Raw genomic sequence first — 18,230 nt, 5'->3', positions numbered from 1 at the left:
GGCACTGTATAAAAGTGACCCCCGGCTGTGGCATTATCTGTCCAGCTAGTGGAGCCCGGTGCTGGTTTCAAAAATACGGGGGACCCCTACTCTTTTTGTTCCCCGTATTTTTGGAACCAGGACCAGGCGCAGAGCCCGATGCTGGTTGCTTAAATATGGGGGAACCCCTGTCCATTTTTTTCCCCATATTTCTGCAACCAGGATCGGCTCAAAGAGCCCGAGGCTGGTTTGCCTTAGGAGGGGGGACCCCACGCAATTTTTTTTTTACATTTAAACTTTATTTTTTTGTTAAACAAAGTGCACAATGAAGCCCAGCACGGATCTCTCAGATCCGGCCGAGATTCATTGTATTAAAGTCGGCAGTGTTTTACAAGTCACTCACGTAAAACACTGCCAAAAAAAACCGAATGACATAGACATCGGAAAACCCGAAAATGCAGAATACGGCAGCTTAGTAAATTAGTCGTAATAAATTCAAAAAGTTGCAGTTTTACACTTTCGATGTCATTCGTGATTATTCTCCCACCAAATCGGGAGAATTACGAATGTTAGTAAATATACCCCATCATCTTGAAAAGTCAAGGCATGTATGCTGATAACCCAGCCTGTCACAGAAGAAATTATCCAAATACAGTACAATGGCAGATGATCCAGTTTACCTTTTAACAACACACTTCAGGAACATGCTAAATACTGTACCTCACAATAGGCACAGGATATGGATCAATCCATTGGGAATAGTATATTGGGAAGCATTTAAAAATGTAGTTTGGGCCTTAGAAAGCACATTTCAAAATACATATTGCACATACAGGTCAGATAAATCAGTATTAATCAAAAAGACAACTATTAGGATCACTGGACTTATACACCAGTACCACTGGAATTATACAGCTTGATCACTGGAATTATACGGCAGTACCACTGGACCTATACGGCAGTACCACTGGACATATACGGCAGTATCACTGGACTGGAAGCCATTTACGACACAGAGTGGCAAGGAACGGCTAAGGCCCTGGCCTATGTTCAGAACTAGTGGTTCAGCTTCACATGATGATGAAAGCCCTTATCCTCCCGCTAGAAAAATGCTAAGAGTTAAGCTGGAAAAAGCACAGAAAAGAACTGTACGTTCTAAAATGGTATCACAAATCCCCAAGGAGAGCCCAAGTGTGTCGGCGGTAGCGATGCCTGAACTTCCCAACACCGGACGGGAAGAGGTGGCTCCTTCCACCATTTGCACGCCCTCTGCAAGTGCTGGAAGTAGCACCCACAGTCCAGTTTCTGATATTCAAATTGAAGATGTCACTGTTGAAGTACCCCAGGATGAGGAAATGGGTGTTGCTGGTGCTGAGGAGGAAGTTGACGATGAGGATTCTGATGGTGATGTGGTTTATTTAAATCAGGCACCAGGGGAGACACCTGTTGTCCGTGGGATGAATAAGCCCATTGTGATGTGTGGACAAAATACCAAAAAAGCCACCTCTTCCGTGTAGAGAGAGTATGTGTCTCCGTCCTCAGTGTCCTACATCAGTACAGTGTTAGCGTCTTTTGCTGCATCAGTATAGTCACAGTGGTTGTATCCTCTGCTGCCATATGTCCAGTGCTGCTGTATAAGTTCATTCCAGTGGTGCTGTGTTGTGCTGCATCAGTTCAGTGATGGTGTAATGTGCTGCATCAGTCCAGTCACAGTGGTGGTGTCCTCTGCTGCCATATGTCCAGTGCTGCTGTATAAGTATAGTCCATTGCAGTGGTGCTGTGTTGTCCTGCATCAGTCTAGCGGTGGTGTCCCTGTGCTGCTGTATATGTCCAGTGATACTGCCGTATATGTCCATTGATACTGCTGTATATGTCCATCAGTATTGGCGTATAAATCCAGTGATCTTGCTGTATAATTCCAGGGATCCTGCCATATAATTCCAGTGGTACTGGCGTATAAGTCCATTCCAGTGATACTGCCGTATATGTCCAGTGGTACTGCCGTATAAATCCAGTGCAGTGGCGGAACTAGCGAGCGGTGGGCCCATGTGCGACAAAATGACTTGCCCCCCCCCCCATCCCATTCAAGTCCACCCCCTCACCCCTGGAGAGGATCTGGTGAGGGGGACCTGCTCAGGGAAGTGGATACCTAGCAACAGTGCCGTAACTAGACATTTTAGCACTGTGTGCAAGAAACGGCATCGCAGACCCACCCCTGCACGCAAAATAGGGGCAGTGTGCACCGTAGGCGCGCGCAAAAATACATAGTGGCGTGGGCCCATGTGCGACAAAATGGCTTGCCCCCCCCCCATCCCATTCAAGTCCACCCCCTCACCCCTGGAGAGGATCTGGTGAGGGGGACCTGCTCAGGGAAGTGGATACCTAGCAACAGTGCCGTAACTAGACATTTTAGCACTGTGTGCAAGAAACGGCATCGCAGACCCACCCCTGCGTGGCTTCGTGGGGAAGGGGTGTGGCCACAAAATAATACCAATTCATAAAACGGTGCACAGTAGTCTCCATTATTCAAATTACGCCGCATAGTACCACCACTACACCAGGTAGAGACCCTTTTACACCTTACGGCGGACAGATTCCTCTTTTTACACATTACAGCAGACAGCGTCCCCCTTTTTTACACATAACGGCAGACAGCGTGCCCTTTTTACACATAGCAGCAGACAGCGTGCCCTTTTTACACATAACGGCAGACAGCGTGCACTTTTTACACATAACGGCAGACAGCGTCCCCTTTTTACACATAACGGCAGACAGCGTGCCCTTGTTACACATAGCGGCAGACAGCGTACACTTTTTACAAATAACGGCAGACAGCGTGCCCTTGTTAAACATAGCGTCAGACAGCGTACCCTTTTTACACATAACGGCAGACAGCGTGCCCTTGTTACACATAGCGGCAGACAGTGTACACTTTTTTCACATAACGGCAGACAGCGTGCCCTTGTTAAACATAGCGACAGACAGCGTGCCCTTGTTACACATTACGGCAGGCAGATTCCCCCTTTTTACACATTACGGCAGGCAGATTCCCCCTTTTTACACATTGCGGAAAGCAGATTCCCCCTTTTTACACATTGCGGCAGACAGATTCCCCCTTTTTACACATTGCGGCAAGCAGATTCCCCGTTTTTACACATTGCGGCAGGCAGATTCCCCCTTTTTACACATTGCGGCAGGCAGATTCCCCGTTTTTACACATTGCGGCAGGCAGATTCCCCGTTTTTACACATTGCGGCAGGCAGATTCCCCCTTTTTACACACTACGGCAGGCAGATTCCCAGTTTTTACACATAGCGGCAGGCAGATTCCCAATTTTTACACATAGCGGCAGGCAGATTCCCCGTTTTTACACATTGCGGCAGGCAGATTCCCCCTTTTTACACATAGCGGCAAGCAGATTTCCCCTTTTTACACATTGCGGCAAGCAGATTCCCCCTTTTTACACATTGTGGCAGACAGTCCCCGTTTTTTGTAGAAAGAAAAGAAAGAAAGAAAGAAAGAAAGAAAGAAAGAAAGAAAGAAAGAAAGAAAGAAAGAAAGAAAGAAGAATTATACTTACCCTCTCCGCTGGCTCAGGCTCCTCGGTGCAGCGTCAGACGATTCCCGGGCAGGAGAGAAGGAGGAGGAGGGAGGTGGAGGAGGGAGCCGCAGCAGCACTGTGTTATTGGTGGAGGTGCTGCTGCTGCTGCTGCCCCTCTGGCCTCTGCTTCACTATAGGCTGTTCTCGGAAGACAGCCTATAGTGAAGCAGAGGGGCAGCAGCAGCAGCGCCTCCACCAGTAACAAAGCGCTGCTGCGGCTCCCTCCTCCGGCTCCATCCTCCTCCTTCTCCCCAGTACCGCTGCTCCTCTCCTCTCTGGGCGGCTGTGCGCTGCGGGCAGCGGTTGCCCGCAGCACGCAGCGGCATGTAATGAGTCAGTTTGACTCATTACATGCTTTGGGCCCCTGGACAGAGGCAGGCCCCAGTGCAATACTGTGTGCGACTGTGACTGTATCTGCATACGAAATGCTACACACAGAATATAGGCATGCTGCATATCATTTTAATCAGCAGTAGATGCTTGTGCCCCTAGGTATACAAGATGCCCTAGGCAATTGCCTAGTTTGCCTATGCCTAGGGCCGGCTCTGCCTCCAGTTTAGGCCGATTGGTAAACATTCAACAGTAAACATGATAAAAATGTAATGACTGGGTGATTGTCATCTGACCCACAATTAGTTTTCACTCATTTGGGAGTGCACATGGTAAAGTCACATCATTTCTGACCTCAAAGCATAAATGCCTACTCTCCCAAAACAGATGTGTGGAAAGGTGGGTAAGACGCTAGGAGGCAGTCAGCTTCCGCAATTCACCCTGAATCTCATCAATGTGGACCCACCCCTGCCAATGCTAGTAATTGTCACACTGTATAGCAATGACGCAAGATTGGCTCTGCCACCCTCACCTCCCACTCTCATCACCGACTTGGCTGCGTCCTCCTGGAGGAGGCAGCCGAAAAAGTAGACAACTATGCCTTAAAGCGCATAGGAGACAGCACAGGGCAAATTTGAGTGATTTACCACATGTTCCTCTCTCTTGGGCATAAGTTAAATATAAATAGAGAGGATTTAATTAGATATGAATTAGTCAGTTCGATGTCCAGACAATTGTTAATGTTATCGGTTTAATTGCTTACTTGCAGAGGTCCAATAGGTCATCCAATAGTCCCCCAAAATTTAACATTCTTCATCTGGAATATGCAGCAATAATAAATATATTTTTCAGGGACATTTACCTTAGTGAAGTTGCCGGGACAGAGGATGTTAAGAGTCCAATCTGGTGGTCAGTAACATGTAAAGTGATAGCTTCCGTTCAGACACTGGGGCATATGTATTAACCTGGAGAAGGCATAAGGAAGTGATTAACCAGTGATATGTGCAAGGTGATAAAGGCACCAGCCAATCAGCTCCAATATGTAAATTAACATTTAGGATCTGATTGGCTGCTGCCTTTATGACCTTGCACATATCACTGGTTTATCACTTCCTTATGCTTTCTCCAGGTTAATACATCTGCCCCACTGTGTGAGTAACATGTGATAGCCATCGCAGTTACTCCAGCCCACCAGAGAAGGATCACCATTCTGGCTGGCATCTCCATAGGGAAAAGTACTGCATGCTAGGTGCAAGAGATCTGTCTGAATGTAGTAATCTCTATACATACGTTGCCCACCGGACCCTAGCTCGGAAATATATCATTCATCGTCATCATGCTGTCATGATAATGGGCCTATAGATGTTGTCTATAGTTGTAGTCCCATCTGTCCATTGTTAATCTATCTCTGGGCCTCTGTTGGGTGAGGGTGAGGGTGGGGTGGGGGGGCTAAGAGTGAGATACAGTATTACTACGCCCCTTGTGATGCTGCAATAATTTCCCCTGGCTCCGCAGTGGTGCATTCCAGTTATTTATACGCGGTAGTAGCTCCCCTCCAGTTTTGCACTCCAATAGATTGTGAGTCACTAAATGAGTAAATAAGGGGGCACAGAAGAGTTTTCATCTAGAGAATTTGCGGAAGAAATAGTGCCAGAGTGTCTCTTACTGTAGCTCCTGATTATTATATGGCTACTATGGATATGAACGGGATGCCGGTGTTCAGGATACTGATGCCAAAACCCCACCAGCCGACAATGCAGCCAGACAGAATCCTGGTGCACCAGGGCTATTCCCACTTGTGGGTATCCACGACACCCATGGAGTGGGAATAGATTCTGTGGGGAGCGCAGCGAGCCATGAGCCAGCAACGTAGCGAGTCCGCAAGGGGAATCTAAGCACTCGTCCCACTACCGGCATTCTGGCGGGCGGGATGCCACTTTCAGGATATTGACAGTCGGCATCCCGTCCGCCAGGATAACGTATGTAATCCGATATGAATGTTTGTTGAGTCTTATGAATAGTTTCTTTATTTATAATGCACTGGGATTAGCCTGGTTCTCCAGAGGTGAATTTGTGATGAATCTGGACCCAAGGGCATAGCTACCATAGGTTATGGCAGTGCAGCTGCAATGGGGCCCAGGCCCACGTAGAAGTCCTTGAAAACTTTTTCCTTGGGGCCTGCAATATATCTAGGTATGTCCCTGGACCTGCTCATTGTAGTGTGGTATAAAATTAACTGGATGGCATTTTAATGTTATTTAATATGAGTGAACCAGGGCCCTGTAATGAGGCGCAATATGAACGGGGAGCACTAAATATCATAATGTGAATTGGGGGTACTGTTCGGCATAATGAGTACTGACAGCTCTAAAATGTGACATAGGGTGAACTTAAGCACTACTGAGATTTTATAAAAGAAACTAGGGCACTACTATGGGGCATAACATTAAATAAGGCTCTACTATGGTTCAGAAAATGAACTAGGGCACTATTATAGGGCATAAAATTAACAACTGCTGCAGAGAAGTGTCTTTAGAAGCATTGGGATGGGGGCCCCTTCAAAATGTTGCTATGGTGCCCACATGTTCTGGCTACGCCCCTGTCTGGACAATATTGCAAACTAATTTGTGCACAGCTAGAAGTTGGCTGAATATCAGAACTAACCAAATTGGCCTGACTACTTCTTGTGATTACAGGAGAAATCAAAGGGCAAATTTACTAAGATAGGAGTTCTATTTAAGATGTGATGTTGCCCATAGCAACCATTCAGATTCCAGGTATTATCTTCTAGAAGATGCTAGATAAATGAGAAGTAGAATCTGATTGGTTGCTATGGGCAACAACCCATCTTAAATAGAACTCCCATCTTAATAAATTTACCCCTAAATGTCTGTCACTTGATGTTGCTGTCACCGGTATAACATCATAGCATATTCCGTCCAGTAACCAGCAGAGAGCAGGCAAGTTTCACAAAGTTCATCATTTTTTTTCTTTTCCAGGATTTCTTGAAACTTGATCCTTCAGAAGCTTCTCTTCATGCTTTGGAAAATACAAATCAGCAGTCCACATTCCTAACAACCTTTTTTTTTCATCATCCTTTTACTGACAGCAAGCTGGTTTCCTCCTGTTACATACTGTCTTGGGGTAAGGCTCCTTTGGGGGACCCCAGCCTGCTCCCGAAATGAAGTTCTGGGTCATTTTTATCCTGATTCTTGTCCACGAAGCACTTCAAAATGGTGAGTTATTTCACTGCCTCTGATTAGTGCACCAGCAGCACCTTGTAGCCAAACAGTGCAGCCTTCCGCAGCTCGCAGCCTGTGGGACAGGGGAACTGCAAATGGGATAATCCTATCAGAGAGCTAAAATAAATATATGAAATCACTGACTGGGAATGTGTTATCTAGACCCCCACTGCTAATATGTCCATGTAATAAATAGCTGCATATTTGTTGTATTAGTCAGATATGGATACTTTGGTATTACTTGTTGTGATGCTAGCCAACTAATTGTAAGACAGCTGGCTCATTTGATAAGCATGTTTGATTATTTTCCTGCTAATCGCTGAGGATAAGCCCAGGATCCGCTGTGATGTTCCAGAGGGAAGAAAGACAACCATTCACTGTACACAATAAATACACCTGTCCATCTTACTGCATGGTGTGTCTGCTTTATAATGTCATTTTCTTTACAGCATTTACCATGATTTTAAAACATCAGGATAATAAATTGTCTTTTGCTGTAAAATACAGGTTGAGTCTCCCTTATCCAAAATGCTTGGGACCAGAGGTATTTTGGATATGGGATTTTTCCGTATTTTGGAATAATTGCATACCATAATGAGATATCATGGTGATGGGACCTAAATCTAAGCACAGAATGCATTTATGTTTCATATACACATTATACACACAGCCTGAAGGTCATTTTAGCCAATATTTTTTATAAATTTGTGCATTAAACATAGTGTGTGTACATTCACACAATTCATTTATGTTTCATATACACCTCATACACACAGCCTGAAGGTCATTTAATACAATATTTTTAATAACTTTGTGTATTAAACAAAGTTTGTGTACATTGAGCCATCAAAAAACCAAGGTTTCACTATCTCACTCTCACTCAAAAAAGTCCGTATTTCGGAATATTCCGTATTTCGGAATATTTGGATATGGGATACTCAACCTGTATAGAGATACTGTGCAAATGAAGCAGGCCAAAGCATACATTGTAACCTCAGAGCTTGCAATCTAATTGGGGGTTTTAGCGGAGGATATTTGTACATCTTACATTATGGTATTATTTGTATATTGGGGGTAATTCCAAGTTGTTTGCAGCAGGAATTTAGTTAGCAGTTGGGCAAAACCATGTGCACTGCATGGGAGGCAGATTTAACATGTGCAGAGAGAGTTAGATATGGTGGGGTTATTTTATTTATGTGCAGGGTAAATACTGGCTGCTTTATTTTTACACTGCAAATTAGATTGCAGATTGAACTCACCACACCCAAATCTAACTCTCTCTGCACATGTTATATCTGCCTCCCCTGCAGTGCACATGGTTTTGCCCAATTGCTAACTAAATTCCTGCTGCGATCAACTTGGAATTACCCCCATTATGTGTAAATCTTTAACGTTTTTGTGCTATTGTCAAAAGTGCATGTCTACAATATTAAAAACTACTGTATGTTGATATCAGTCTATGTACTATGCTTTATTTTAAGGTCCATACTTAATTGCACAGTGAAAATGATGCCAGTGAACTTAGTTTATCTTGCATGATGTTGCACTGTGCTGCCCAGTACAGTTATTGCATGCATATGAGCCCTTGCAGATTTGTGTAATTCTGCCACTTACACCTGAGGGCTTTCTGACATAGCCAAAGTACAGAGAGCATGTGTCCACATACCTCCCAATTTTACCAGGACAGTCATGTCCTGCAGTCTCGCCGGGTCGCAGTGTCCTGCGGTGGAGAAGGGAGGGGGAGAGAGGAAGTGTTGGGCATGCCCCCCCAGTTAAACAAAATGGGGAAGGGGCTAACGATCACTGCACTTCCCACAAAGATACGCCCCTAGCAGTGTGACCATATCCCTTTCCAACTGAGACCATGGCATGCTCCCTTCCTGGAGTGTGCACGTTGTAGGTCCCAATCTCTTGGATCCAAAAGTTGACAGATATATGTTTGTGTGGTACCCCGGGCAGAGTCGGACTGTGGGGACGGGGAGCTTTGTTATTCCCAGGGGAACGCCAGTGCTTTATGTCTCTGCCCCTTTCTGTGATGGGCATGGCTCTATGGGCCACGGGGTTGGATGGGGGACGCTGAACCTATCCTATATGTGAGCTGAGTAATTACTGCCAGCTGGCACCTACTTGGAAGAACAAGCTGCTAGTGCCTGAGCTGCGATGCTCAAGTACTCCGTCCCCACCCTTCCTTAGCCACCGAATCCTTGCCCCCTCACCCCAAACCCTCCACTCCATCTGTCTATTCTAATAATTCCTGCTATCCCTGCCATTGTTCCTGCCCCCACTCCTTTCTCTCCTGTCTCCTGTCTCTGTATTCCACCTGTCACAGAGCATTGCATAACATTATATGTCAGTCACTGTGTTGCTTTCTGTATTATATGGTGGTCAGTGCATTGTCTATGTATTATATGGCAGTCACTGAAATGCTCTCTGTATTATTCGGTAGTCACTATGTTGCTCCATGCTTTATGTGGCGGCCACTGCAACACTCTCTATATAATATGGCAGACATTGCAACGCTCTCTGGCACACCCCTTTAGTCAGCTGTCCACACCTTTTTCAGCTTTGTGCTGTCCCCCTTCAGTGGGCCCCTACCATTGCATTCCCCCTGGGGTCCTTCATGCCTCAGTCTGACACTTACCCCAGGTGTTGTGGTGTGCACAGATAAGTGTGATGTAGATGGTACATTACAGCTGAGGCAGCAACTCTAGTGGATCTTCCTTCTCTCGCAATGACTCCACAAGCTTTATCAGTCTCAAGCTGTAGCAGAGAGGCTAGCCCCTTACACACAGTAAAATGACATAACGTGACAACCTTGATAAATAGAATAATCAAGTACATTTATTAAAGGGGGTAAGCCGATTTAAGTCCAGGGAGGGTCATGGTATGTTGAAAATAATTACCATTCATATGACAGAAAATTGCAGCAAAAAGAAATATAGCACACAGTAGTTTGCAATACGGTAGGGAATAGGCAATGGGCAATAACTCTTTACAGTAGTTAAATGGGCTTCTTTATCTCAACTGCTGCAGCACTTGCTTGGTTATAACTAGGGAAATGCAGTTTCTCAATTGTTGCAATATAATATAATCTAAACACACAATAACCTTTACAAAACACAGATATAAGATAATAGTAAAAGGGATTTTTACTCAGCGGAATTAGTAAAATCCTCAAACTGATCAATAATTTAAAATGCAAACAAGGTTCTGTCGCTGGAATACTTTGTTGCTGGATGGATGCTGTTCTATAACACGTATGCATTTGTCATCAACAATTGACACAAGTGACAGGACTGGTCTTTCATTTCAGAGAAATAATATCTTTGTCATTCCAATGATAAGGCAATAAACACATATCTACTTTCAATAGCACATTTATCTTCAGCACTTCACAGTATCAATAGTCCCACGGTGTTCCATAATCAGCTTAAAATTCTCTCGCTTATACCCCATTTACACACACAGAGCTATATTCTGGGTTTTTTGCATGTGAATTCTGCATTTGGGCATTTTGCACCTTGGATTTCTGCATTTGTGAAAGAAAACAACCCGGGATTAAGTTCCTGACCAGGGTCATGGAGCTGTGTCCTGGGAATCTGCCGGCTTTCTAGACCCGGCAAATTTCATACTCACATGTCTGAAAGCGGCAAAACTGGATTCCATTGGCCACCAGTATCTCAAACAGACATACAGTATATGAGGCTGTAAAACCATTTAGATTTTTAGCTGCGTCTCTTGCACAAGTTAGGACTAGACAGTAACTTCAATAAGGTTCCCAATATACTTTCACTATCTCTCAATATATTTAAAATATGCCTCAGCAGATCTCATTAGCTCTCAATAATTCTCAGTATCTTTTAATAGTTCTCAATATCCTCCAACAGTTCACAGTATCTCTCATATACTCTCAATAGCACTTTACAGTACTCAGTAGTGCTTAACATTTCCCAGTATTTCAGTAGGGATGTCTCCCTTTTACAGCTTTTACTTACACATAGCCACCTTGGATCTCACTCAGCTGACACACTGTCTCTGGCTCTAAACCTCACTCTGCTGAACCTTCTGCAGCAGTGCTCAATGCACCACTTGTCATTCTGCATCACTACAGCATCATTGCCAGTCTCCCTCTCTCTGCAGACCTGCAGCACCTCACCACGTGCTGCTTGTCCACTCCTCAGCTTCTACCGGTCTCAGCTGTGAATGTGCGACCAGTAACTCCAAACTGCTGTGGTTCTCAAACTTTTTTGAATCACGGCGCCCTAGAGTATCAGAATTTTTTTCACGGCACCCCTAGGTCAAAAGTTTCTTATTGAGAAATTTAGAAAGAAATATTAAACTAAGTAAATTCTGTTTATATGTAATCCTTAGAAGCAAATCCTGTCCCTCATCACACAATTGAACCTGTTTGTCCACATATGTTATGCTTGATTGACAGCCACCAGCACTAGTTATGCCTATTACATTGACTATAAATAATTTGCATTGGTGCTGGACCACCAACCTGAGTCACCCCTGCAAGTGTCCTGAGGCACCCCTGCAAGTGTCCCAAGGCACCCCAGGGTGCCACGGCACACAGTTTGAGAACTACTGCTTTACTGGTTTGTCTCTTATTGGGCATGTTGTGGCTCCACCTAGTGGCAGCCTCCTAAACTACAAACTTCATTAGTTTCTATGGAGTCAAGGGTATTACATTTGTACAATTGCCAATACATACAGACAGGGAAATAGATCTACAGTATGTACGCCTGGGAAACCACATTATTTGTAATAGGTCAAGGGCAGGTACAGAAACAATCGATGATGCTTATGGTTGCCAGCACTAGTGAACTGTTAGTGACTGGCTGTTTGTTAACTCTTCACTAAAACTGATTAGTCCTTTCTTCGGCATTCAGGCATACTGTACATTATATTTTTTTGCAGCATATTTAAGATATCTGTTGTTTATATTTGTGTATATTAGCAGAGAGGTTCTTTTAAGTTTATTGTTAGACATGTAACAATGTATATAACATGGGCACAAGTAGGACACAAACGTAGGACAATTCTGCATCAACCGGACTGTGGGCCTAATTCAGCATGAGACGCATCTGCGATGTGGTCACATGCTGAAACTCTTGTGCAGTGTGCGCACACACAGGAACCGCACTGCGTGTACCGCACACAGTGAGATGCGACAGCATCTCACTTATGCGAACACCTTGACCTGACTCACAGGCCGAGGTGTTCGCTAAGCAGGTGAGGGGGTTGATGTGCCATTTAGGGGACGGGGTTAAGGGGGGGGGTGCAGCCCGCCCCGCAAACATTCTGGACACGTCTGCATTGTCTGGACCGTTTGCAGGGCGGGCTGCTGTGGCTGCGTGGCGTCACATGCAGCCTCTGCGGCCCGAAACATGGCTGCGTAGGCAGGGGGCTACCCTTATCTTGCGCGCGCCCGCATGTTAGCGAGGGACTAGGACCCGGCATGCGGGGCAGCTTTGCCTGATGCTGGATGGCCCCCCACATGTTAGTGTAATGAGTTGTAGTTGTGTGAATAGTCACACGACTACAACTCATGCTGAATTAGGGCCTTTGTACACACATAACAGAGACAATGTGACATAGATATAATAAGCTGTATGTGAAGCAGGCACACACATTGGAATTGGGAATACTTTATACAACTTGCATATGGTTAAGCTGGTCATACACTTATGAAATGATTGGTTTGATCACCCAATATTGGTTGATCACCCCGATAATTGCATACAGTAGGTGTGTATTCAGGAGTGTAAACAGATAAACAGCTTCAAATACTGCAGCAACAGTCGGAGGTCGTATCTTAAGTCCTACTTAAAAATTGTGATGTACGATCTCCTACTCCACTTAAAGAAAGCAAACACTGAGCTGAAATCTGCAAAGTGTAACTGGTTTTAGTAGGCAAATCATCTAAACTCAGCTGTTAATAGTTTACACATCTTGCATAGGGGTAGGAGGCAAATCATCTAATGTCAGGCACATGACATCCGCTAGCTGTTGGTTCCAGACTCCACAGGAATTAGTTCTGGTGCATGCAGCATGCTTGTATTTGGTAGAATACCGGTACATGAAATGGCACGTGCTTTTGATTTAGTTCCAACAGAGCCTTGTAAATGTGCATTTCATAGCATACAATATTGGCCAACGTTTGCACATTATTTATTTATTACTAGTTATTTATATAGCGCACATATTCCGCAGAGCTTTACATAGAATATTCGCCCATTCACATCAGTCCCTGCCCCAGTGGAGCTTACAATCTATGGGGATAATTCAGACCTGATCACTAGGGTGCGGTATTTGCATCCCTGCGATCAGGTAGTCGCCTCCTACAGGTGGAGGGTATGGTGTGTGCGCAGGTGTGCTATCGCATGTGTAGCAGAACTGCACAAACATAAGTTTGTGCAGTTTCTGCTAAGCCCAGGACTTACTCAGCCGCTGCGTTGATCGTGGCCTGAGTGGACGTCATAAACCCTCCCTCCAAACGCCTGGTCCTGCCTGCGTTTTCCCGGACACTGCTTTAAAACGGTCAGTTGCCACCCACAAATGCCCTCTTCCTGTCAATTTTCTTGCGCTCGCCGGTGCGTTCGGAATTTTAGCATTATCCCGTCGCTGACCGGCGCTCCCCGTTGCTGCGGACCGTTGCACCTGTGCATTGCGGTGCATACGCATGCGTAGTTCAGTTCAGTTCTGATCGCAGGCTGTGAGAAAACGCAGCTTAGCGATCAGATCTGAATCGGCCCCTATATTCCCTACCATATGTACATACACACTAGGGTTAATTTTTTTTATGTTGGGAGCCAATTAACCTATCAGTATATTTTTGGATAGTGGGAGGAAACCAGAGTACCCGGAGGAAACCCACGCATACATGGGGAGAATATACAAACTCCACACAGTTAGGGCCGTGGTGGGAATCAGTGCTGTGAGGCAGTAATGCTAACCATTACACCAGCTGTACTGCTCAGGGAGAGTACCACAGAAGGCATGCATGTCCTATGTGCTGGGGGGCACTGGCGTATCTATAATGGGAGCAAGGTGTGCAGTGCACATGGGCCCCTGCGTATAGGGGACCCACACACCACACCCCCTCTCCATCGGCCGGGCGCTTGCTGCAGAGCAACAAAAAAAAACACTTTTTTCCAGAGTCTAATGCCAGAGTCTACTGCACTGTCTCTTAAAGCACCTGTGCTGGGAGGTGATTGCATTTATTTGTCCCTCCCCGCAATGTAAAAACCGCAATTGTGGTGAGGGACAATCTGTCTGAAAACAAATGTAATTACGCATATGCTGTATAGCCCGCACTTCCGATGACATGTCCTTAGCCTATGTGGGGAACCCCCCCCCCCCCGCCCCATTGCAGATGAGTTACGCCCCATCGCTCTCAGATCCTTCTGGTCTGTGTATGATCCTGCATCACCTGAAGTTCAGGTGCGGCTACAGAGGGAAAACGCAGAAGATACGCTCCGCAAATGGACTTGCGTTCAGCTCTGCATCAGCCCGTTATGTAACACTGTAAGACAGAATCCAGGGCAAGAACAACTATGAATCATAACTGATTTTACAAATCAACCTATAGGGCAGAGGTTCCCAAACGCGGCCCTCAAAGCACCCCAACAGTCCAGGTTTTAGGTATATCCATGGCTCAGCACAGATGGTTAAATCAAATTGACCGGTGTACTAATTAAGTAATCTGTGGCCAAGCATGGATATACTTAAAACCTGGACTGTTGGAGTGCTTTGAGGACCGCGTTTGGGAACCTCTGCTATAGGGAACTCATTCGCTCACACCAGAAGCCTAAGTGTCAGGAATGGAAAGTAAAGATCTAACTCAGTGTTTCCTAAACAATTTCCATGGTTCCCAAATACGTAGCTGCAAAGTTACAGTAGCTTTATCCTCCTGTAGAAGAGCTGCTTTGTTTCATGATGCAATGTAGAAATCCAGCAACATAACAAAATGATGAACTGGAACAAGTGAAGGTAAATCAAGAAGCTATACACCAGGGCTGGCCGAACCGGTCCTCGAGATCTAGTACCAACAGTTCATGTTTTCCAGGCCTCCTGGAGATCTGTAGAATTGTCAGTTAGGAATGAATGCAGCACATCTTAATTAGTAATTAGTACACCTGTGCATCAGCTAGGAGGTCTGGAAAATGTGAACTGTTGGTAGATCTCGAGGACTGGTTTGGCCAGCTCTGCTATACACCAAGAGGTTGCTGTAATGTATGGGGTAGGGATAATAGTTTCTGCTGAGACCTAAGAATGACTGTGAGGGTAATTCAGATTTGATCGCTGCTGTGCGTTTTCGCACAGCGGGTGAACAGATCCGAACTGCACATGGTATGCACCACAATGCGCAGGTGCGATAGACAGCTGCAAAGGAGATCGCTGTTCAGCGATGGGTTTGTGCAAAGGATCCATTCGCATGGGCGTTCACGAGGAGATTAACAGAAAGAGGGTGTTTGTGGGTGTCAACTGACCGTTTTCAGGGAGTGTCTATAGAAATGAAGGCGTGTTCAAGCATTTGAAGGGAGGGTGTCTGACGTCAAATCCGGTCCCGAACAGGCTGATGTGATCGCAGCGGCTGAGTAAGTCCTGGGCAGCGCTGAGACTGCACAAAATCAGTTTGTGCAGCTCTGCTACACCTGCGTTCGCACACTTGCACAGTGAAAATATACTCCAGCTGTAGGCAGTGACTATCTGATCGCAGGGCTGCAAAAATCGCTGCTTAGCGATGAGATTTGAATTACCTCCTGTGTGCGTATCACATGGGTCTTTGGCTGTGGTCGTTCTGAAAAATCTTTAAAGCTAATTGAAGAATATGGATCCAAAATTTGTGGACAATCACAATGGTACCAACTGGCCATATAGATAATAACATTGGGGGTCATTCAGACCCGATCGAACGCTAGTTTTTTTTTTGCAGCGGTGCGATCGGGTCTGAACTGCGCATGTATATGCACTGCGAAGGCGCATAGGCCTCCGGTGACAGGGATCGCCGGACAGCGACGGATTTTATGAAGAAAGCGATCGCACCGGCGATCGCAAAAAGATTGACAGGAAGAGGCCGTTTGTGGGCTGCAACTGACCATTTTTAAGGAGTGTCCGTAACGCAGGCCCAGCTGTTCAGAAGGAGGGTTTCTGACGTCAGCATCGGTCCGGATCATCGCAGCGGCTGAGTAAGTCCTGGGCTGTGCAGAGACTACACAAACTTTTGTTTGTGCAGCTCTCTGCACATCCATTCACACCCCTGCACAGCGATTACCCCCTCCTCCTGTAGGCAGCGATTACCTGGTCGCAGCACTGCAAAAAATGCCTGCTTGCGACCAGGTCTGATTTAGGCCCATAGTATGGAAGCTAAAAGGCTAAATTGATGGACTTCATTAAGGTATTTCCATGGTACCATCACACAATTTACTTACAAGCAGATTCCTTAACTTCTAGAATATTCTCCTGATGATGATGATGATGATGATGATAATTATTATTATTATTATCATGGTCCGCATATGGGTTCAATTAGTTTCTAAATGACTGAAATGAAGATTATACTACCATGTCAGCATATAACACTCTTGGGGTCAAGGAATGAGCTGTTAAAGGGTGTAAATGTATTATGCTAGTTAAACTCTAAAGGGTAACAAAGTTTTACATTTCACAAAATGCTGAATATTTCATTGTAATCGAGTACATTTGTATGGATATACAATGACAATTGCGCTTAGTTTCTCAGAAGATGATAGCCTGTAGAACGTTCCAGGCATTTGTCAGCCATTATCTTATCTCTTATCTGGCTCTTTATCAAGTTAGTGCAATACAGTTATACCCCTTTTCCAGCTAAGTACCAGGTCCAATCCAGGATGTTTAACCCGGCTACAACCCATGTCGGCCCCAGCGTTTCCACTGCACTTCGACACGGGTTATTACATGGTTGTATCTGTTTCCACTTAACCCGGGTAAGATCTGTAAAAGCTACTGATATCACACGTTACTCGGGTCTGAAACACGGGTAATGACCGTTTCCACTGCATAATTACCCGGGTCATTACCGTGTTACGTGTTCAACCCAGGTAGCTACCCGGGTAGGATTCCAGGGTCACTCAACCCATATTGAGCCGTTTCAACTTACTAAAAACCCGTGTTGATGCGCGCCCCCGTGCAAAAACACGGGTAAATTTAGCTAGTGCTTGATCAGACAGCTGTGGTAGAATTACAGGCACCTGCCCTGAAACAAGAGACCTGGAAACTGTATTTACATGTTTGCAACTATTCTAAATAGTAATATGTACAGAACTGAGATATATTTGCACTGTACTGTAGGAATCCAGGTGCTGACTACAAGTCTCGCACTGAGTGGCCACATCTGCAGTTTTCCACATTGTACATACGTCTGTGGTTACCCTAGGTGCAGATACAAATCTGTGTGGATCTGTGGACTATTCTGCGCAGTATGGAAATCAGCCAGATCATAGCTAAAGGGTGTAACTGGGTGATCGGAATTCGATATGATATACCGATGGATGGGATGCCAGCAGTCATAATACCGACAGCGGCATCCCACCCATCAAAATCCCGACAGCCCCCAGAAAGAATTCTAACCCTTCCATTTCCCCTACCCTAACCCTCTCTTCTGGGTGCCTTACCCTAACCCTCCCTGGTGCTGCCTATCCCTAACTCTCCCCGGTGGTGCCTTACCCTAAAGGCCCGTACACACTGGTCGATGTATCGGCCGTTCTCTTGAACGGCCGATACATCGCAGGACCGTCGGCCAGTGTGTACGGGCGATACGTCTGTGAACTCCGTCGTTCACAGACGTATCGCGTCAGCCGCGCAGCACAGCCGACAGCCAATATATCTAACGATATATTGGCCCGTCGCTGTGTGTGTACGGGGCGGTCGTCCGACCGCCCGTACACATGCTGCGGCGGCCGGCGGTGATTGACAGCTGAACTGGGCGGGCGCTCGCGTCCGCCCAGTTCATGACGTCAGTCCCCCGACGGATCGGGCTGTGTGTATGCACAGCACACTGCCCGATCCGTACATAGATATATCTGCAGATC

At 45.7% G+C, this 18,230-nt stretch overlaps 1 protein-coding gene across 1 annotated transcript in view; it reads left to right on the top strand.

Annotated features, from left to right (window-relative positions):
- Positions 1-6,908: 6,908 nt before the first annotated feature.
- PDGFRL (platelet derived growth factor receptor like) overlaps positions 6,909-18,230 on the top strand; it is a 420,236-nt gene continuing 408,914 nt past the window's right edge. The window contains exon 1 of the mRNA XM_063920834.1: positions 6,909-7,146. Coding sequence (XP_063776904.1) covers positions 7,092-7,146 — 55 coding nt within the window. The 5' untranslated portion in view covers positions 6,909-7,091. The remainder of the gene's footprint in view (positions 7,147-18,230) is intronic.

Source organism: Pseudophryne corroboree, chromosome 1, assembly GCF_028390025.1.
Source record: "Pseudophryne corroboree isolate aPseCor3 chromosome 1, aPseCor3.hap2, whole genome shotgun sequence".
Lineage (NCBI taxonomy): Eukaryota > Metazoa > Chordata > Amphibia > Anura > Myobatrachidae > Pseudophryne > Pseudophryne corroboree.
The sequence above is the reverse complement of the archived record's forward strand: the minus strand, read 5'-3'. Positions and strand labels throughout refer to the sequence as shown.